Consider the following 21,541-nt stretch of genomic DNA (forward strand, 5'->3'; position numbering starts at 1 on the left):
TGTGCAAGAATCTCTGCAGTGTCTGTTGATAATGTAATGTCGTCCTAGTAACTGGCTACTTTTATCCATACAATACATACCTGGCTGATGCGGTTAAAGACATACTGCCTGAAGCCATCGTACAGGGGCACGGTGCGGGGCCCAATGTAGAAGGGCTCCCAGGGGTCCACCCAGGATAATGTATAGGTCACGTCCAGGGGCCCCAAGCCTTGGCTATGTCTGTTCACACACTAGGAGTAGTTGGTGGGAACCTGGCACTGTGGGTACGGCACCTCATAGAAGGGCTGCACCTCTCCCACCTGGTACAGCTGTGCCAGCTCCGACTTGGTGGCAGGCTTCTTGTGTACATGGCAGATCTCAAAGGCATGCAGGACGATGACCTCGTCTGTGGCAGGTTCACGTCTCATGACCAGCGCCAGGAATTGCTGGTGGTGGTCGGCACTGGTGCCATGTCGATGACCAGGATGTAGTTGGCTTCAATTACGCCGCTGGCAAAGTTCTAAAGAAGATTGTTTGGATAGGAGGCCTTACCCCCGATGGCATTTAGTTCTGGTATTTGTCTCGGTGCGTCTCCAGCCTGGCGAACACCGCGGCACAATCCTCCAGACCTGCAAAATGCTCCCGTTCCTGCTCAGGGAAAATCACCATCTTCTCGGAGTGGCACACCATTTGGAAGTCCACTGAGGGCAGAAGATGCTGAGGGTGTAGAACAGGGCTGTGGCAAATGTGGCATCTTGCCCATGTGCGAAAATGTCCACAGAGAGAGGGTTCTGCCAACGTTCCACCAAAGAGTCCAGGGGATGCAAGTTGTTGATGGATGTGTGCGTTGCTAAGGCCAATTTGTGCAAGCTTGCATCCGTTCCATTCTTCTGACTGGTGGAGAAATCACTGTTGATCAAGTTATTGTACACACGGTATTTCCCGCTGGCATCAAATATAGCCCCCGTGGACATAGAGTATCCGAGACACTCTTTCCGTGAGTTTTTCTCCGAGTGGCCATTTTTCTTGCCAGAGCTCCGGAAAAGCTCCGAGTATCGGAAGCGCTGCTGCTTCAGTTGCAAGACTGCTACCATTACCAGAGCAACACCTTAAACACGGAACATTCCTTAGAGTAATGTATTCCCGGGCACTGCATGTACACCACATACAGCAAAATCCTTTAGCAACATTCCCCAGGTAGGTATAAAATTGACCACTGCTAGGTGGCTAACTAGTTACACGGAGCTCATTTCAGAATATATTTATGGGGGTCTCTCCTCGACTGTCTCGTACCGTTGACATCACGCAGTGCTGCCGTAGGATTCGAAAAGATTTTCAGTCATGAAATCATTGCACGGGCCTCCTTCATATTTGATGAGATGCGGTTTTTGTCAATCTCATAGCATTAAAAAACACATTTGGAGAATGGTGGGTTTCCACTAGATAGCACATCCACAATGTAGGCCATATCGTAAAAATTTATGAAAACAAAAACGTGCTTTTTGGTCATAATTTATTTTGATGTTAAAGTTAGTCATAAAGTAAGCAGTGTGGTTGTGGTTCAGTTTAAAATCAGATTTTAAGCAGATACATTGTATAAATAGACAAGGTTTATGACTTTGTGACTGTGGTAACTAGTGACGAACTTGTGGCGCACGTCTACGCTTTTCAAATCAAATCAAATTTTATTTGTCACATACACATGGTTAGCAGATGTTAATGCGAGTGTAGCGAAATGCTAGCTACTGCCCTTCTGGACCATTTATTGTGTTCGTAGCAAACAACTGCATGTTCAAACATGCTATTTGCTTTGCTTGCACTTTCATGAAACTGCTCTCTCGAATAACATAACCGAAATAAATTCATGACAGTAGTTATGGGGTGTGATAAGTTTTGGGGTAATACAGAGGATGAGGTTGCCGAGTGGTTAAGGCGATGGACTGCTAATCCATTGTGCTTTGCACGCGTGGGTTCGAATCCCATCCTCGTCGACAAATCTTTGTTTATGTATATTATACCGCTGTGCAAGAATCTCTGCAGTGTCTGTTGATAATGTAATGTCGTCCTAGTAACTGGCTGCTTTTATCCATACAATACATACCTGGCTGATGCGGTTAAAGCCATACTGCCTGAAGCCATCGTACAGGGGCACGGTGCGGGGCCCAATGTAGAAGGGCTCCCAGGGGTCCACCCAGGATAATGTATAGGTCACGTCCAGGGGCCCCAAGCCTTGGCTATGTCTGTTCACACACTAGGAGTAGTTGGTGGGGGCCTGGCACTGTGGGTACGGCACCTCATAGAAGGGCTGCACCTCTCCCACCTGGTACAGCTATGCCAGCTCCGAATTGGTGTCAGGCATCTTGTGTACATGGCAGATCTCAAAGGCATGCAGGACGATGACCTCGTCTGTGGCAGGTTCACGTCTCATGACCAGCGCCAGGAACTGCTGGTGGTGGTCGGCACTGGTGCCATGTTGATGACCAGGATGTAGTTGGCTTCCATTACGCCGCTGGCAAAGTTCTAAAGAAGATTGTTTGGATAGGAGGCCTTACCCCCGATGGCATTTAGTTCTGGTATTTGTCTCGGTGCGTCTCCAGCCTGGCGAACACCGCGGCACAATCCTCCAGACCTGCAAAATGCTCCCGTTCCTGCTCAGGGAAAATCGCCATCTTCCCGGAGTGGCACACCATTTGGAAGTCCACTGAGGGCAGAAGATGCTGAGGGTGTAGACCAGGGCTGTGGCAAATGTGGCATCTTGCCCATGTGCGAAAATGTCCACAGAGAGAGGGTTCTGCCAACGTTCCACCAAAGAGTCCAGGGGATGCAAGTTGTTGATGGATGTGTGCGTTGCTAAGGCCAATTTGTGCAAGCTTGCATCCGTTCCATTCTTCTGACTGGTGGAGAAATCACTGTTGATCAAGTTATTGTACACACGGTATTTCCCGCTGGCATCAAATATAGCCCCCGTGGACAGAGAGTACCTGAGACACTCTTTCCGTGAGTTTTTCTCCGAGTGGCCATTTTTCTTGCCAGAGCTCCGGAAAAGCTCCGAGTATAGGTAGCGCTGCTGCTTCAGTTGCAAGACTGCTACCATTACCAGAGCAACACCTTAAACACGGAACATTCCTTAGAGTAATGTATTCCCGGGCACTGCATGTACACCACATACAGCAAAATCCTTTAGCAACATGCCCCAGGTAGGTATAAAATTGACCACTGCTAGGTGGCTAACTAGTTACACAGAGCTCATTTCGGAATATATTTATGGGGGTCTCTCCTCGACTGTCTCGTACCGTTGACATCACGCAGTGCTGCGTGTCATGAAATCATTGCACGGGCCTCCTTCATATTTGATGATATGCGGTTTTGTCAATCTCATAGCATTAAAAAACACATTTGGAGAATGGTGGGTTTCCACTAGACAGCACATCCACAATGTTGGCCATATCGTAAAAATTAATGAAAATAAAAACGTGCTTTTTGGTCATAATTTATTTTGATGTTAAAGTTAGTCATAAGGTAAGCAGTGTGGTTGTGGTTCAGTTTAAAATCAGATTTTAAGCAGATACATTGTATAAATAGACGGCGTTTATGACTTTGTGGCTGTGGTAACTAGTGACAACCTTGTGATGCACGTCTCCGCTTTTCTACCACAAACCCTAGTATAGAAGGTTACGTAGCTAGCTAGTTCGACATAAAATGGACCATTTATTGTGTTCGTAGCGAACAACTGCATGTTCAAACATGCTATCTGGTTTGCTAGCACATTGAAATAACATAACCCAAATACTCCTTATGGCTTATGATGTGACTCAGAGGACGAGGTGGCCGAGTGGTTAAGGCGATGGACTGCTAATCCATTGTGCTCTGCACGCGTGGGTTCGAATCCCATCCTCGTCGACAAATCTTTTCCTGTCTCTGGAATAGAAGTGGTGTCAGGTCGCTCGTTTGAGTGAACAGGATCTGGCCAATTATCCTCCTCCGTGTGTAGAAAATTATATTGGTGAAAACTGAAACCCCGCCTAATAACCACATCAAATTGACACCTTCTTGCTCGAATACAAAGTCACAAGGAAGAAACAAAAACGTTCAAACCATATTTGTCCAGTCGTGCCCCACACGATACATTATCGTGTGCTGTTTTTTGGGTACTCTATAGCTTACTGCTCCAGAGGATGGCATGCCATAGCACTGTCGTTTATGACAGCTGGTCGGAAGGTCCTTTGTTGAGACCAGTGCATCGGAAGACGTCATCCAGGTAGATTTCATGTTGTCTTCACCCATGAAATGGTCCCCACAGTAAAAGACTGCTGACAGGCCAGCTCATACATGCCTAAAACGGTGACTAGCAAACCATATGGACTGAATAATATATTACTTGTATTATTTAAATTATTTGTATTCCTAACATGAAAAAATATATATTCACAAAACTACACAGTGAAAGTTAATATAGGCTAGGACAGTGTACTTCAGATCCTTTGGGGGCACATAAGACTAGTACTGTATCAGACTGGAAGTGTGTCCCAAATGACACCGTATCCTCTCAAAATTAGTGCACCATGTAGGAAATAGGGTGCCATTTGGGACTTGTATTTCTGTTATCCATCTAAAAACCAATGCTCAGAGCAAGGTTTCTTTCCAAAACAGATCAAAATGATGCGGTGAACAGTGCTTTCCCAATCAGATTGGCATTCCTTTTGCATGTGTTGTTCTATGGCATGACAGAGACAAACCTCTCAAAGACAAAACACCAACAATATCATAATGTACATTGAAATATGACAGTATTACTAAACATCAAATAAATGTGACAGACAATATATGGTCATCAAGAAGGCATGTTGTTTAATACAACTATCATCACGTAAGATTTTGATGAAACACTGCCTCGAGTAAAAGGCGAAAGGCTTGTTCATGTCTGAAGAGAAAATAAACCAAAGTAAATTGTTGGCTTAAGTTTTGTTTAACTATAGGTGAAAAGGATTCAATAACACATGGCTTAATTTATCTCAATTGAATGGTCTTGAGAATCTGGCCCTTGTAACATTGGTTTATAACCTTCATGCAAGACATACGTAAAACTCGGGCCCTTGAAATGCCTTTCAGGGTCTGTGCTGACTCGATGCTTGATGGCATTCTGCACAATTTCCTATTTTACTAAAGCCTTTTCACAAAGCTACGAAACTAGAACGCCGGCACCGCCTTTAGACGCGCTCCCTTCGCCCCCATTGGAGGACGCTGCAGATTTGCCCCGGCCTTCCTCCCCTTCTCCCACCAATCGGATGTTGTATTTTTCCCGGTACTCTGTGAGCTCCCGGCCTTTCGACTGCATCTGTGTGTTGAGGGATTCTACAATCTTTGAGATCTGCAAGGAAATGAGAGAGGGAAAAGCAGATAGTTAATCATGTGTGACCAGTAGTGATTTAGTTGTATAGGATAGCACTGCAATAACCTACAGCCTACGGCTATGGTACCATAGCCTCGCACCATAACGAACAACAGTATTTTGCAGTAGAATACCTGCTGGGTGTCGACAAACGGTAACGATTCAACATGTAGAAGAATCATTAAGAAATGAAAAGAAAATTACTCCCGATATTCTGGTCAGAAGCGATAGGACGTTCACTTGCTGTATAAGTACACTCAGCCGTTAGTTGCTCAAGTCTGTTTCCTCTATTAAAAAACTTCCAAGAGAGTTTACCTCACCAGTCGGACTACAGCCAATGGCCACCACATCACATACATATTGACATATTCATGGCATCTTACCATCAATCATAATTATTTTGGAATTCCCATTTTACACCAGCACTTTTCACAAAGTGTTTTACAGTAACCTGAATTATACCCAAAAGAGCAAGCCAGAATAAATATGTTACCTGTTCTTTATTGCTTTCCAGAGCTGGTAAGACTTCCTTAACTGTCCTCTCCACGAGCACCCCACCCACCAGCCGGAAGCACTTCCTTGTTGGGTCTACGTCTTTTAGGGTCTCAATGACTAGGCTGAGAAAAGAGGGAATTTGTAAAAGGAAAGTAACAAGGGTGAATCTTATCCTCTTTCACAATACACATGGGAAGAGAAGATAAGGTTACTCCCCTCATACCTTCTCCTCCAATGTATGTTGCGAGGGAGATGAGAAGAGAGGACTCCAGGGAAGACTTGAGATTCACCCCAAGTCTCAGAATCTCATCTCTAACACCTTAGACTGAACAATGATTATTCCTCTTTTTGGTTAAGTCCACTAAGGTGAACAGTGAGTGAATTGGTAGTGGTAATAGTAAAATGTCTGAAGCAAGCATAGCCGCGGGAGGTAGGGATATGCTGCAGCAACCCCGGAAAAATCTGAATAAAGTATATTTTATTTTTGAAATAAGATTTTTGCACAGAAGTAGCGCACTGGGCCTTTACTAAACTCAGCAAAAAAAGAAACGTCCCTTTTTGAGATCTGTAAGGAAATGAGAGAGGGGAAAGCAGATAGTTAATCATAATGTGTGACCAGTAGTCTTTCAAAGATAATTCATAAAAATCAAAATAACTTCACAGATCTTCATTGTAAATGGTTTAAACAGTTTCCCATGCTTGTTCAATGAACCATAAACAATTAATGAACATACACCTGTGGAACAGTCTTTAAGACACTAACAGCTTACAGACGGTAGGCAATTAAGGTCACAGTTATGAAAACTCAGGACACTAATGAGGCCTTTCTACTGACTGGGGAGGAAAAAAAAAGATGCCCAAAGTCCCTGCTCACCTGCGTGAACGTGCCTTAGGCATGCTGCAAGGAGGTATGAGGACTACAGATGTGGCCGGGGCAAATCAATTGTAATGTCCATACTGTGAGACGCCTAAGACAGCGCTACAGGGAGACAGGACGGACAGCTGATCGTTCTCACAGTGGCAGACCACGTGTAACAACACCTGCACAGGATCGGTACATCACACCTGCGGGACAAGTACAGGATGGCAACAACTGCCTGAGTTACACCAGGAATGCACAATCCCTCCATCAGTGCTCAAACTGTCCACAATAGGCTGAGGCTGAGAGTGGACTGAGGGCTTGTAGGCCTGTTGTAAGGCAGGTCCTCACCAGACATCACCGGCAACAACATCGCCTATTGGCACAAACACACCGTCACTGGACCAGACAGGACTGGCAAAAAGTGCTCTTCACTGACGAGTTGCGGTTTTGTCTCACCAGGGGTGATGGTCGGATTCGCGTTTATCGTTGAAGGAATGAGTGTTACCCCGAGGCCTGTACTCTTTAGCGGGATCGATTTGGAGGTGGAGGGTCCATCATGGTCTGTGGCGGTGTATCACAGCATCATCAGACTGAGCTTGTTGTCATTGCAGGCAATCTCAACGCTGTGCGTTACAGGGAAGACATCCTCCCTCATGTGGTACCCTTCCTGCAGGCTCATCGTGACATGACTTTCCAGCATGACAATGCCACCAGCCATAGTGCTATTTCTGTGAGATATTTCCTGCAAGACAGTAATGTCAATGTTCAGCCATGGCTAGCGAAGAGCCCGGATCTCAATCCCATTGAGCATGTCTGGGACCTGTTGGATCGGAGGGTGAGGGCTAGGGCCATTCCCCCCCCCCCCCCCAGAAATGTCAAGGGAACTTGCAGGTGCCTTGGTAGAAGAGTGGGGTAACATCTCACAGCAAGAACTGGCAAATCTGGTGCAGTCCATGAGGAGGAGATGCACTGCAGTACTTAATGCAGCTGGTGGCCACACCAGAAACTGACTGTTACTTTTGATTTTGACCCCCCCTTTGTTCAGGGACACATTATTCCATTTCTGTTAGTCACATGTCTGTGGAACTTGTTCAGTTTATGTCTCAGTTGTTGAATCTGGTTATGTTCATACAAATATTTACACATGTTAAGTTTACTGAAAATAAACCAAGTTGAGAGTGGGAGAACATTTATTTTTTTTGCTGAGTTTAGCATTAGCGGACCGATATAGACCTCTGTAGCAGGAAACACTGTCAGACGAAACACTGTACACCTGGCGACAGTGTCAGCATGCATGCGCCCGGCCCGCCACAGGAGTCACTAGAGTGCGATGGGACAAGGACATCAATGCCGGCCAAACCCTCCCCTAACCCGGACGACGTTGGGCTAATTGTGCGCTGCCCCAATTGTGCGCTGCCCCATGGGCCTCCCGTTCACAGTCAGCTGTGACAGAGCCTGGACTCAAACCAGAGTCCAGAATTTAAAAAAATAATTAACAAAACCCTGTCCACAAACATTTACATCAAAAGATGCAAAGTTATGGGCAAAGACAAAACATCCACATCAAATAACAAGGAAAACAACCACTTTTTGTGCAGTATGACATTTACCATCCTTACCACTTTACAGTAATGTACATTTACACTTTTGTACATAGGCTGGTCATCTAGGAAGAAAAACAATGCACAATACAGTAATTGAGCACATTGCTACAGAGGTCTATAGTGGTTTGTGATGCTGTGGCTCAGTTGGTAGAGCATGGATCTCGGTGGCGGAGATCTTTGTGGGCTATACTCAGCCTTGTCTCAGGATGGTAAGTTGGTGGTTGAAGATATCCCTCTAGTGGTGTGGGAAGAAAGTATTTTTATATTCCACAAGTATTATCAGATTAACTGTTTTGTAAATAAGTTATATATATATTTTTTTTTAAACACTAAAGTAGTGCACTGGGCCTTTACTAGTCCTGTATTAGGGACCGATATAGATGTCTTAAGCGCAGGAATTTTTGTTTGTAGCCCCCCCCAACTACTTCCCGTGCCTATGGAAGTAAGAGAAAGAACTGAAGCAGGTCACACTAACTAGAGCTAGTTACCTATGCTCATTGATCTCCATCTCCAACTCTGCAGCCTTGGAGGCCATGCTGCGCTGCTCTGTGCGCATCCTCTGGAATGCAGCCACGACCTGTCAGACACATCAAATACATAAAATTAAACATTCAGTCATAATAAGAAGAATACTAAAATGCCATTATTAGTCAAATGACTTAAATTTTATTTGGTGACCTACGGTTAAGAGCATTGGGGCTAGTAACCGAAAGGTCGCTGGTTTGAATCTGAGCCGACTAGGTGAAAAATCTGTCCATCTGCCCTTCACCAAGGCACTTAACATTAATTTCTCTGGATAACAGCGTCTGCTAAATGACAAAATAAACAAATGGAAGGCAACAAGTTTAGTCAGTGTAAAAACCCTCTTACAGTAGTGCACGCATACATTTTTGTAGGGGGGTGCCTAGTTGGAATCGAACCCACAACCCTGGCCCTGCAAGCACCATGCTCTACCAGCCACAATACACACAGATTTCTCAACTTACATTATTGCACAAATTTGCAAAGAGCCTCGTTATATAGGCCTACCTGGACTATGAAATATCATTAGACCATGTGTTGATTCGTTATGAGTAAATGCAATAGCTGGTAGTTTTTGTAAAAAAAACTGACTGCATTAGTTACTAATGCTGTTTTGTGTCTGACACTGCAGGACTCCAGACTGCAACCATTTAGTCGCATTAAGTGACTGTTGTACTTAGCTGTGCGAATAAAACATTTAACTGGTCAAGTCGGTGCGAGCTGCACATTCTACATGGTCACCTCACTCAAAACGACCCATTTTTAGGAGGCTAAACCCATGACTTGGGTCAAACTGTAAAAGTACATTGTACTCATGACTCCTGTAATGAAAGTGTCTGCCTGACCAGGTGCCTGTATCACTGGGGCCCTGCAGCGGTGTAGAGCGAGCCACTTAAAGTGTTCTGATTGTATGACATTTTAAATGTGCGGGGGAAAACATCGCTATCCTGTTGTCACAGTTAAAAGAGAGAAGGTTCTCAGCTTTCTGTAGGTCTTATTTCTCAACTCTAAATTTGTTGGTCAATAGTAACTATTTTACCATTTGAATTTCATATGCCTTTGATATACAGAGCGCACGAAAAGCGTATTGGCCATTGCGATTGCATAGGCCTCATTTTAGTTGTAGGCTGCAACTGCAACGTTGTTTTGGACTAGAGGTCGACCGATTAATCGAATGGCCGATTAATTAGGACCGATTTCAAGTTTTCATAACATTCGGAAATCAGTATTTTTGGGGCGCCGATTTCCGATTCTTTTTTAAATAAAAAAACGTTATACCTTTTATTTAACTAGACAAGTCAGTTCAGAACACATTCTTATTTTCAATGACTGCCTAGGAACTGTAGGTTAATATTGCTTGCTAAACAGGATTAGTAGTTATAACTAGTGATTATGATTAATTGTTTTTTATAAGATAAGTTTAATGCTAGCTTGCAATTGACCTTGGCTTCTACTGCATTCGGGTAACAGGCAGATTACTCGTGGGGTGCAATGGTTAGAGCGTTGGACTAGTTAACTGTGCGGTTGCCAGATTGGAACCCCTGAGCTGACAAGGTGAAAATCTGTCGTTCTGCCCCTGAACAAGGCAGTTAACCAGGTGAAATTGTGTAATTTTTCTTGCGTTCATTGCACACAGAGTCAGGGTATATGCAAGTTTGGGCTGCCTGGCTCATTGCGAAGTAATTTGCCAGAATTTTACATAATTATGACATAGATTGAAGGTTGTGCAATGTAACAAGAATATTTAGACTTAGGGATGCCACCCGTTAGATAAAATACCGAACAGTTGCGTATTTCACTGAAATAATAAACGTTTTGTTTTCGAAATTATAGTTTCCGGATTCGATCATATTAATGACCAAAGGCTCGTATTTCTGTGTGTTATGTTATAATTAAGTCTGATTTGATAGAGCAGTCTGACTGAGCAGCAGCAGGCCCGTAATCATTCAGTCAAACAGCACTTTCGTGCGTTTTGCCAGCAGCTCTTCATTGTGCATCAAGAATTGCGCTGTTTATGACTTCAAGCCTATCAGCCTAATGGCTGGTGTAACCAATGTGAAATGGCTAGCTAGTTAGCTGGGTATGCGCTAATACTGTTTCAAACTTCACTCGCTTTCAGATTTGGAGTAGTTATTCCCCTTGCGCTGCAAGGGCTGTGGCTTTTGTGGAGCGATGGGTAACGATGCTTCGAGTGTGGCTGTTGTCGATGTGTTCCTGGTTCAAGCCCAGGTAGGGGCGAGGAGGGGGACGGAAGCTACACTGTTACACTGGCAATACTATAGTGCCTATAAGAATATCCAATAGTCAAAGGTATATGAAATACAAATGGTATAGAGAGAAATAGTCCTATAAATACTAAATTAACTACAACCTAAAACCTCTTGCCTTGGAATATTGAAGTCTCATGTTAAAAGGAACCACCAAATTTCATATGTTCTCATGTTCTGAGCAAGGAACTTAAACGTTAGCTTTTTACATGGCACATATTACTTTCTTCTCCAACCACTTTGTTTTTGCATTATTTAAACCAAATTGAACATGTTTCATTAATTATTTGTGGCTAAATTGATTTTGATGTTTTATATTAAATTAAAATAAGTGTTAATTCAGTATTGTTGTAATTGTCATTATTACACATTAAAAAAATATATATATATATATATATATTTTTTTTTTTTTTTTTTTTAATCTGCCGATTAATCGATATCGGCTTTTTTGGTCCTCCAATAAATCGGCTTCGGCGTTGTAAAATCATAATCCGTCGACCTCTATTTTGGACATCACAATTTACAGTTAGATTAATACATGGCTACGAGCAGTGCGTTTTATATTGAGAGTTAGTGCTCTACACTGCCTTCAGAAAGTATTCATACCCCTTGACTTAACCCACATTGTTGTTAGCCTAAATTCAAAATGGATTACATTTTTTTTTTAGCACCCATCTACACACAATACCCCATAATGACAAAGTGAAAACGTGTTTTTATAAATGTTATAAAAAATAAAGGGAACACTTAAACAACACAATGTAACTCCAAGTCAATCACACTTCTGTGAAATCAAACTGTCCACTTAGGAAGCAACACTGATTGACAATAAATTTCACATGCTGTTGTGCAAATGGAATAGACAACAGGTGGAAATTATAGGCAATTAGCAAGACACCCCCAATAAAGGAGTGGTTCTGCAGGTGGTGACCACGTCTCAGTTCCTATGCTTCCTGGCTGATGTTTTGGTCACTTTTGAATGCTGGCGGTGCTTTCACTCCAGTGGTAGCATGAGACGGAGTCTACAACCCACACAAGTGGCTCAGGTAGTGCAGCTTATCTCAGTCATCTCGGTAAGCAACTCCAGTGTAGATTTGGCCTTATGTTTTAGGTTATTGTCCTGCAGAAAGGTGAATTTGTCTCCCAGTGTCTGGTGGAAAGCAGACAACCAGGTTTTCCTCTGATTTTACATGTGCTTTCCTTAGCTAAAAACCTTCCTGGTATTTGTGGTTGAATCTGTGTTTGAAATTCACTGACCTTACAGATAATTGTATGTGTGGGGTACAGAGATTAGGTAGTCACTTATTGCACAGGAAGTTCATGCAATTTAAGCACATTTTTACTCCTGAATTATTTAGGCTTGCAAAAACAAAAAAGGATTGAACATTGACTCAAGACATTTCAGATTCATTTTTTGTTAATTCATACAAATGTAGAAAAACTTAATTCTAAAGGAGGCCTCCCGGGGTCAATTTCATTTGTTTATTTATAATAGATTTGCATACATTTCTACAAACCTGTTTTTGCTTTGTCATTATGGGGTATTGTGTGTAGATTCTTTAAAATCCATTTTAGAATAAAGCTGTAACGTAAAAAAAGATAATGGAATTCATTATGCTACTTGCTTTGGGCATCCCAACTGACATTTGGACCAGCAATGTCAGCCCCATGAGTATGCCGAGTCTGACAGCACAGTGGGTCGAAGAGGATTTCGTACTGAGGAAAGCCGGATTGCATGCTCAAGAATGTGCTGGTTCTCATACCGCTGCTGCCAACTCAATGACAATTGGGAACATGTTTCAAACCTGGAAACATGAACACACTCCTAGCTCCATTCGAACAACTGACTGGAGAAATGAGCTCAACTGCGTCTGCAGAAGACGTGATACCCTCGGTCATGGCTTTGGAATGCCTGCCACGGACAGACAGAGCTGAAACTTCACTGCTTGACATGTACGATGAAATCCTGGTTGAGAATGAAACGACTGAGCAAACGAAACAGCACAGCAAGTAAGTGAAAGAAATAAGTTTTGATTATGTTTTACTGGTAATTGGGACATGTAAATGCCAACAAAATACATTTTTGGTCGGTGTGGTGTGTGTAACCTTTATTTAACTAGGCAAGTCAGTTAATAAATTATTATTTACAATGACGGCCTACCCCGGCAACGCTGGGCCAATTGTGCTCCGCCCAATGGGACTCCCAATCATGGTCGGATTTGATGCAGCCTGGATTCGAACCAGGGACTGTAGTAATGCCTCTTGCATTGAGATGCAGTGCCTTACACCGCTGCGTCCGTGTGTGTGTTTGTGTTAGCTATTTAACTGTACTTGAATGCTTAAAAGGCAGCTAAAATGTAAAAATATCGCTATTTTTTTTTTTTTGCAAGGAAAATAATCGGATATTGTATCGGCCAAATCTATAGTGTCGGTGCACCCGTATACACTATTTACACACAAAAGTATGTGGACACCCCTTCAAATTAGTGTATTCGGTTATTTCAGTCACACCCGTTGCTGACAGGTGTATAAAATCTTCATAGACAAACAATGTCAGTAGAATGGCCTTACTGAGGAGCTCAGTGACTTTGAACGTAGCACCGTCATAGGAAGCCACCTTTCCAACAAGTCAGTGAGTCAAATATCTGCCCTGCTAGAGCTGCTCCGGTCAACTGTAAGTGTTGTTACTGTGAAGTCGAAACTAGGAGCAACAACAGAGGTCCATACACAAAGCAAGGTCCATACAGAAAGTTTGCTGAGATCAGCATGGAAGAACTTGACTGGCCTACAAAGACCTGACCTTAACCTTTGGATGAATTGGAACGTCGACTGCGAGCCAGGCCTGATCAGTGCCAGACCTCACTAATTATTTTTTTTAAATAAATAATTCCCAGCCGTCAAAATAAGCAAAATATTGTCCTCTATCCATCGTTGTTGGAATTTTCCGTTCTCCCCGACTGTCTAGTGAGGTGGACAGTCAAGAAACTCTGAATATAGGTCCATTATAATTTCAGGCCTTGGAGGCTGGAACCCTCCCACGGGTTGTGTTTGATACCCCTGCGGTAAAGTTTACCCCATTGTATTTGGTACGTGACAAATATAAATGTGTTTGATGTAGTGGGCGCAACATTTAGTCATCGCAATCCTCAGACAATATTGAAATCATTGGCTGGTGCCACCAACTAAAAAAATGTGGCACCTGGGGAAAATGTTAGTCTGGGGCCATACACTGGTGGACAAGGTAGAGGGACGAACTAACAGTGACAGGCAGAAATAGCATCTTATCTGCTCGAAGAGCACAACCATTCCCTTTTTCAGACATTCCCCCTGAAGTTCGTATGGCTAAGCTAAATCCAGAGAAACCTAGTCAGACTGACAGATTGCAGTTAGCTATAACATTATTATTAACCCAATGACAAGAGATATTGTTGTGAATCAATACGACCTATAACGTCACCATATTTTCTTCTAAATTATGAAACCTCCGTTGAGGAACACGCGAGTAGGAAGCAGACGATGGTGAGGGAGAGAGTTAACATTCGCTAACGTTACTGTTAGCCTTAACTAATTGGATGCGTGACTGACAAATCCGGGTTTGTATCTCAGTCCACAACGATTAAAAAGCATTTGCTAACAAATCATGAATATTCTGATACGGAGTGACGATACCTGCTCGGCCGACGGCCCTGACTGTTTCCCCCCGGTACTGTTGCTGGGTTTGCTAACCGTGCTGCTACTGTTGGCTGCCATCTTGGAAAGGTGCCGCTGCTTGTGGGCTGAGGGCCCAAACTCGTCACTAGTTACCACAGCCACAAATGGATAAACCCCGCCTATTTCTAAAATGTCTCTTCTTAAATCAGATTTTAAATCTAACCCTAACCTTCACCACACTGTTAACCTTATACCAAATCCTAACATTAAATTAAGACAAAAAAGATAATTTAGTTTTCATACATTTTTACGATATATCCTATTTTAACTTTGTGGCTGTAATAGCTAGTGACATCCAAGTTGACCATATTGAGCTGTCTAATGTGATTGCCTGTTAGGAATGATGAAAAGATAGCGGAAGCAGACGCTTCTTCTTCAATGGGGTTTAACGGTGGTTGGCATCCAATAAATGTTGCATTACTGCCACAGACTTGACAGGAGTATAACTCCCTTATACTTCGCTTTAAAAAAAAAAGTTTTACAAAAAAAGAATTCAACAAATACCCTACCATCTTACACTACACTCACAAAAAAATATAATAAATACCATACTCCACTATTTAAATAAATGTAGTTATACTTCAGGCCAACAGCATGAATGAATTTGGACACCGCCACTTAACACACCCTGTAACTCTTCTGTCAAGTTTCGCACACCCAAATACCTCTCTGAAGCTGCCACCACAACCTCGATTTTCTGCGACTTGCGTTCTATTCCTGCTGTACAGTTGATAACCATTACTATAAATGCTAAAATCCAATCTTACTGAAACATATATCACTTATTGGTGTATCCCTCTGTATTGGTACAGATCTACTACTCACACCACTCCTCTCAGGATCCCTCCCCCTTGATCCATTTCCTCTACTTTCTTCACTGCCTCAGCATATGACAACTTCTGCACTACTCTAACCCTGGAAACCTCAACCTGCCTCTCTCGCACGGGAAATGTCTGATCCCCAGCCCCATGGTCATCCCTACAATTAACACATACCCCTACTTTCCCCAATGCTACACATTCCTTTGTCTCATGCTTTTTGTTGGTCAATTCCGTCAACAGATGATCAATTCTATATAATTATCAAACTTATATATATATTGGTAGTAGAAAGGAAACACAGACTCTTTGTTTAAGTATTACAATTATCCTTTAGTAATACAAGTGTAGGCAGAAGTTGGTACAGAGTACAGTATACGATAGCTCTCCCAAGGTTCTGCAAAGTGTCTAAGACATCCTGTAACTTACATGGCCTCCCCAGTTCCCCTTGCGTGACTTTCCCTGGCAACAACATTATAATAAATCTAACCTCCCCTGACAGCAGCATCTTATCAGCAATTAAAATCTCAGAAGTGGGTTTGACCGAAACTTGACCTTTCATCACAGGTATATGGTCATAACAAGGTGAACTGTTTTCATCAGGCCTGTGGCAGCCTTGTGTTCTTGGAAAACCAGTCATATTTTCAGAACCTCAAACAGCCACGGTGGGGCCCAGACAGAAGGAGTATGAGCGTAGGCGGTTTCAGCCTTCTGATAGTGTCTGAAGGGCACAACACTCAAAACAGGTGTTAACACACACACACACACACACACACAGAGGTCTCCTAAGAGGAGACCTTAAGGTTTATCATAACGCAATTTATTAACCCTTTAGAAGGTATGAGGCCTTTGTTTAACCCCTTCACCTTCTGCACACTTCTCACACTTAGGAACCTCTCTCCTACACAATGCTGCCACATGCCCATAAGCTTGGTACCTGTAACAACGTAATGTAGTCGGCATAAAAGCTCGTACCGCTACCCAAGTAATCATTCCTTTCAATGGTGCCCTTTTCTTGAGAGCAAAACAATCTTTTGCCCCCATTCGTTTAACACGGAGAGCCTGCTCCCTCTGACCAGCAGAAACACATACAATTATCACAAGACCACTTTATGTTCCCCTCACCAATTCCACAGCACCCAACTCTATTTTCACCCTCCCTGAAACCTCAAGCCTCGGGCTAAGAGAACTTCACCCTCATTCACTTCCATTCCTCCTCCTGTCTTCAACTCTCTCTGCTTACACTTTCTACCATTCCTCTTTAACAAACCATCTCCTTTTTCCACCATTTATAACTGACTCAAGCTCACTGTCTTCCTCCCGCTCTCTCTTAGACCTCCTCTGCCTCTCTTTTTCCCTCCATTCCTCCTCCGTATTCCAAGTATAACTCTCCTTGTGATAATACTGCACTTCTCCTGACATGCATCTTGTTCTTGTCTTGTCAAGGGACACCATTTAACCGACTGTCACAATCTCCGTACCATCAGCTCGAACTATTGTAAAAAATCCGGCAGCGGACGCTAATGTGGAGCGTGAATATAAAGGCGGGGTAAAGTAGGATACATTGATGAGAATGTCCCTTCCTTTATTTGAATTTCCCTTCTTATCCAATGCAGTGTGATCATTGTAAAGCTTTTGGACATGTTTCAAGTACTTGCAGAAGGGAGAATCCGAGATGTTCAAGTTGTGGAAAAGATCATGTCATGTGTTTTAATAGTGGTGAAAATGTGACATGTTGCAATTGTGGTGGGAACCATAAAGCCCCATCTTTGGAATGCCCGACAAGGGTGAAAGACAATGAGGTGGCCAAAGTCAGGGCTGTCCAGAGCATTTCATGTGCAGCGGCTGTAAGGCTTGAGGATTCGAATGGTGCTCCTGAAATCCATGGATGTGGATAGGCCTTCGCTGAAGGCTGGAGGGGTTGCCGTTCAACAGCAGGACCCAGATACAGTGAATTCGGAAAGTATTTAGACCCCTCACCCTTTTCCACACTTTGTTACCTTACAGCCTAATTCTAAAATGGATCAAATAAAGACATTTTCCTCATCCATTTACACACAATACAGAGCAAAACCCCGGTTTTAGAATTTTCTGGGATCATTTATATTTAAAAAAAATAAATAAATATCATTTAAGTAATCCCTTTGATATGAGACTCGAAATTGAGCCTTTTTCCATTGATCATCCTTCAGATGTTTCTACATCTTGATTGAAGTCCACCTGTTGTAAATTCAATTGACTGGACATGATTTGGAATGGCACACACCTGTCTGTATACAGTGGCTTGCAAAAGTATTCACCCCCCCCCGTGTCATTTTTCTTATTTTGTTGCCTTACAACCTGGAATTAAAATGGATTTTTGGGGGGTTGTCATTTGATTTACACAACATGCCTACCACTTGGAAGATGCAAGATATTTTTCATTTTGAACCAGACAAGAAATAAGAAAATTAAAAAAATAAAACTTGAGCATGCATAACTAAGGCACTGTAAGGTCCCACATTCTATACTCTTGCAAGGCACTGTAAGGTCCCGCAGTTGACAGTGCATGTCAGAGCAAAAACCAAGCCATGAGGACGAAGGAATTGTCCGCAGAGCTCCGAGACAGGATTGTGTCGATGCACAGATCTGGGGAAGGGTACCAAAAAAATGTCTGCAGCATTGAAAGTCCCCAAGGACACAGTGGCCTCCATCATTCTTAAATGGAAAAAGTTTGGAACCACCAGGACTCCACCAAACTGAGCAAATGGGGGAGAAAGGTCTTGGTCAGGGAGGTGACCAAGAACCCGATGGTCACTCTGACAGAGCTGCAGAGTTCCTCTGTGGAGATGGGAGAATCTTCCAGAAGGACAACCATCTCTGCACTACTCCACCAATCAGGCCTTTATGGTAGAGTGGCCAGACGGAAGCCACTCCTCATTAAAAGGCAAATGACATCCCACTTGGAGTTTTCCAAAAGGCATCTAAAGGACTCTCAGACCATGAGAAACAAGAATCTCTGGTCTGATGAAACCAAGATTGAACTATTTGGACTGAATGCCAAGCATCACATCTGGAGGAAACCAGGCACCTCTCATCACCTGCCAATACCGTCCTTACGGTGAACCATGGTGGTGGGAGCATCATGCTGTGGGGATGTTTTTCAGAGGCAGGGACTGGGAGAATAGTCAGGATCGAGGGAAAGATGAACGGAGCAAAATACATAGAAATCCTTGCTGAAAATCTGTTTCAAAGCACTCAGGACCTCAGACTGGGGCAAAGGTTCACCTTCCAACAGAACAATGACCCTAAGAACACAACCAAGACAACGCAGGAGTGGCTTCGGGACAAGTCTCTGACTGTCCTTTAGTGGCCCAGCCAGAGCCCAGACTTTAACTCGATCAAACTTCTCTGTAGAGACTTGAAAATAGCTGTGCAGTGACGCTGCCAATCCAACCTGACAGAGCTTGAGAGGATCTGCAGAGAAGAACTCCCCAAATACAAGTGTGCCAAGCTTGTAGCCTCATACCTAAGAAGACTGGAGGCTCTGCTTGCTGCCAAAGGTGCTTCAACAAAGTACTGAGTAAAGGATATGAATAGTTATGTAAATGTGATATTTCAGTTTTTATTTGTAATATATTTGCAAAAAAAATAAATTACAAACCTGCTTTTGCTTTGTCATTATGTGATATTGTGTGTTGATCTATGAGGAAAACAAACCATTTTATCAATTTTAGATAAGGCTGTAATGTAACAAAATGTGGAAACAGTCAATACGTGAATACTTTCCAAATGCAATGTAACCAAATTCATGTCGCCACCCAGATGAAAGGCACACGGACACCCACACTTCAGGTTGACTTGTTTGTTTTTATCTGCAATAAAAGTTATCAAACAGTGACGGCAGGCGTTGACAGGACCGTCACAGCCACACATTCACTTCTATCAGAATATCTCTCTCGGACTGAAGAGCAGGCAGACCAACTTTCCAAATAGGGGAGAAGCGCTCAAAAACCCACTAGCTGTTCTTTCAATAATATAAAAAAGGTAAGTCTGAAGACTTTTCGTATTGTCAGCCTTACTACAATGGCAGTAAATTGTTTTATGAATTCAATAACACATAATAATAGGTGACTTTATTGATATCACACCCTATTCTGAAGTGAATGGTATTCTTCGATATTGCATTGCTCGCAGCTTGAGTGAGGTTGATGAAAGCTACCTTTTCCCTTTGCACAGAAACACACCACATACTAGGTTTCCATACAATTGGATTTTCAAGCTGAATATTCAACAATCCGCATAAAAACAAAATTCACATTTTCCCAACAGACATGTTTCCATCAAATGTAATTGTTGCGGATAAAAGTCTGCAAAATTAAGGCAGATTTTTTTTCTACAATTTTTAAAACATGACAATACACTCACAGATTTCACAACACACTGCGTGCCCTCAGGCCCCAACTCCACACCTCCCACATATCCACAGTACAAAATCCATGTGTACGTGTGTGTAATGCATATATTATCGTGTGTATATGCATGTGTTTGTAGCTATGTTTGTGTTGCTTCAAAGTGCCCGCTGTTCCATAAGGTGTATTTTTTATCTGTTTTTTAAATCAAATTTTACTGCTTGCATCAGTTACTTGATGTGGAATAGAGTTCCATGTTGTCAAGGCTCTAGTACTGTGCACCTCCCATAGTTGGTTCTGGATTTGGAGACTGTGAAGAGACCTCATGTTGCATGTCTTGTGGGGTATGCATGGACTGCATTCAACATGTCAATACCTCTCATAAATACAAGTAGTGATGAAGTCAATCTCTCCACTTTGAGCCAGGAGAGATTGACATGTATATTATTAATATTAGCTCTCTGTGTACATCCAAGGGCCAGCCGTGCTGCCTTGTTCTGAGCCAACTGCAATTTACCTATGTCCCAATAAAGAACACCCTCTGTGTTCTGTTAGACAGGTAACTCTTTATCCACAATATAGCAGGGGGGGTAAAGACATAACACGTGTTTTTCCAGCAGAATATTATGATTGATAATGTCAAAAGCCGCACTGAAGTTTAACAAAACAGCCCCCACAATCTTTTTATTGACAATTTCTCTCAGGCAATCATCAGTCATTTGTGTAAGCCCTGTGCTTGTTGAATGTCCTTCCCTGAATGTTTGTTGTCAATTTGTTTACTGTAAAATAGCATTGTATCTGGTCAAACACCATTTTTTTCCAAAAGATTAACTAAGGGTTGGTAACAGGCTCATTCATCAGCTATTTGAGCTAGTGCAGGGGGCTTTACTAGTCTTAGGTAGCGAATGACATTTGCTTCACTCCAAGCCTGGGGGCACACACTTTCTAGTAGGCTTAAATTGAAAATATGGCAAATAGGGGTGGCAATATCGTCCGCTATTATCCTCAGGAATTGTCCCTCCAAGTTGTCAGACCCCGGAGGCTTGTCATTGTTGATAGACAACAATACTTTTTTTCACCTCTTCCACAATCAGTTCATGGAAATCAAAATTACAATGCTTGTCTTTCATAATTTGGTCAGATATACTTGGATGTGTAGTGTTAGCGTTTGTTGCTGGCATGTCATGCCTAAATTTGCTAATCTTGCCTCCCTACCACTGAGGAAGTACAGTTCCCGCTCAGCCCAGTCAAAACTGTTCGCTGCTCTGGCCCCCCAATGGTGGAACAAACTCCCTCACGACGCCAGGACAGCGGAGTCAATAACCACCTTCCGGAGACACCTGAAACCCCACCTCTTTAAGGAATACCTAGGATAGGATAAAGTAATCCTTCTCACCCCCCCCCTTAAATGATTTAGATGCACTATTGTAAAGTGGCTGTTCCACTAGATGTCATAAGGTGAATTCACCAATTTGTAAGTCGCTCTGGATAAGAGCGTCTGCC

At 42.9% G+C, this 21,541-nt stretch overlaps 1 protein-coding gene, 2 non-coding genes and 2 pseudogenes across 4 annotated transcripts; 2 read left to right on the forward strand and 3 right to left on the reverse strand.

Moving 5' to 3' along the window:
* Positions 1–44: 44 nt before the first annotated feature.
* On the reverse strand, positions 45–1,135 carry LOC135515488 (beta-1,4-glucuronyltransferase 1-like; annotated as a pseudogene).
* A 753-nt stretch (positions 1,136–1,888) lies between these two features.
* trnas-gcu (transfer RNA serine (anticodon GCU)) lies at positions 1,889–1,970 on the forward strand. Its single transcript has one exon. It is a non-coding gene; the product is annotated as a tRNA-Ser (tRNA).
* Positions 1,971–2,044: 74 nt separating this feature from the next.
* On the reverse strand, positions 2,045–3,135 carry LOC135515489 (beta-1,4-glucuronyltransferase 1-like; annotated as a pseudogene).
* A 662-nt stretch (positions 3,136–3,797) lies between these two features.
* trnas-gcu (transfer RNA serine (anticodon GCU)) lies at positions 3,798–3,879 on the forward strand. Its single transcript has one exon. It is a non-coding gene; the product is annotated as a tRNA-Ser (tRNA).
* Positions 3,880–4,804: 925 nt separating this feature from the next.
* LOC135516200 (prefoldin subunit 2-like) lies at positions 4,805–14,925 on the reverse strand. Of its 2 annotated transcripts, none has more exons than XM_064940312.1 (4): positions 14,788–14,925; positions 8,818–8,906; positions 5,862–5,985; positions 4,805–5,347 (listed from the first exon to the last, which is right to left on the reverse strand). In XM_064940312.1, exons 1-4 carry the CDS (start codon positions 14,866–14,868, stop codon positions 5,159–5,161), a joined length of 483 nt encoding a protein of 160 aa, XP_064796384.1. In that variant the 5' UTR covers positions 14,869–14,925; the 3' UTR covers positions 4,805–5,158. The 2 variants fall into 2 exon arrangements, with proteins under 2 accessions (XP_064796384.1, XP_064796383.1); XM_064940311.1 differs by lacking the exon at positions 14,788–14,925 and adding an exon at positions 9,012–9,232.
* Between the last annotated feature and the right edge of the window lie 6,616 nt (positions 14,926–21,541).

The sequence above is a fragment of the Oncorhynchus masou genome, chromosome 27 (genome assembly GCF_036934945.1).
Source record: "Oncorhynchus masou masou isolate Uvic2021 chromosome 27, UVic_Omas_1.1, whole genome shotgun sequence".
Classification (NCBI taxonomy): domain Eukaryota; kingdom Metazoa; phylum Chordata; class Actinopteri; order Salmoniformes; family Salmonidae; genus Oncorhynchus; species Oncorhynchus masou.

Coding starts and splice junctions, on each gene's coding strand:
- LOC135516200 (XM_064940311.1), bottom strand. CDS start 9,113: ATGTTAAGTGCCTTGGTGAAGGGCAGATGGACAGATTTTTCACCTAGT. Junction 5,986..8,817: donor ATGGAGATCAATGAGCATAG/GTAACTAGCTCT, acceptor CTCTTTTCTCAG/CCTAGTCATTGAGACCCTAA. Junction 5,348..5,861: donor TGGAAAGCAATAAAGAACAG/GTAACATATTTA, acceptor ATTTCCTTGCAG/ATCTCAAAGATTGTAGAATC.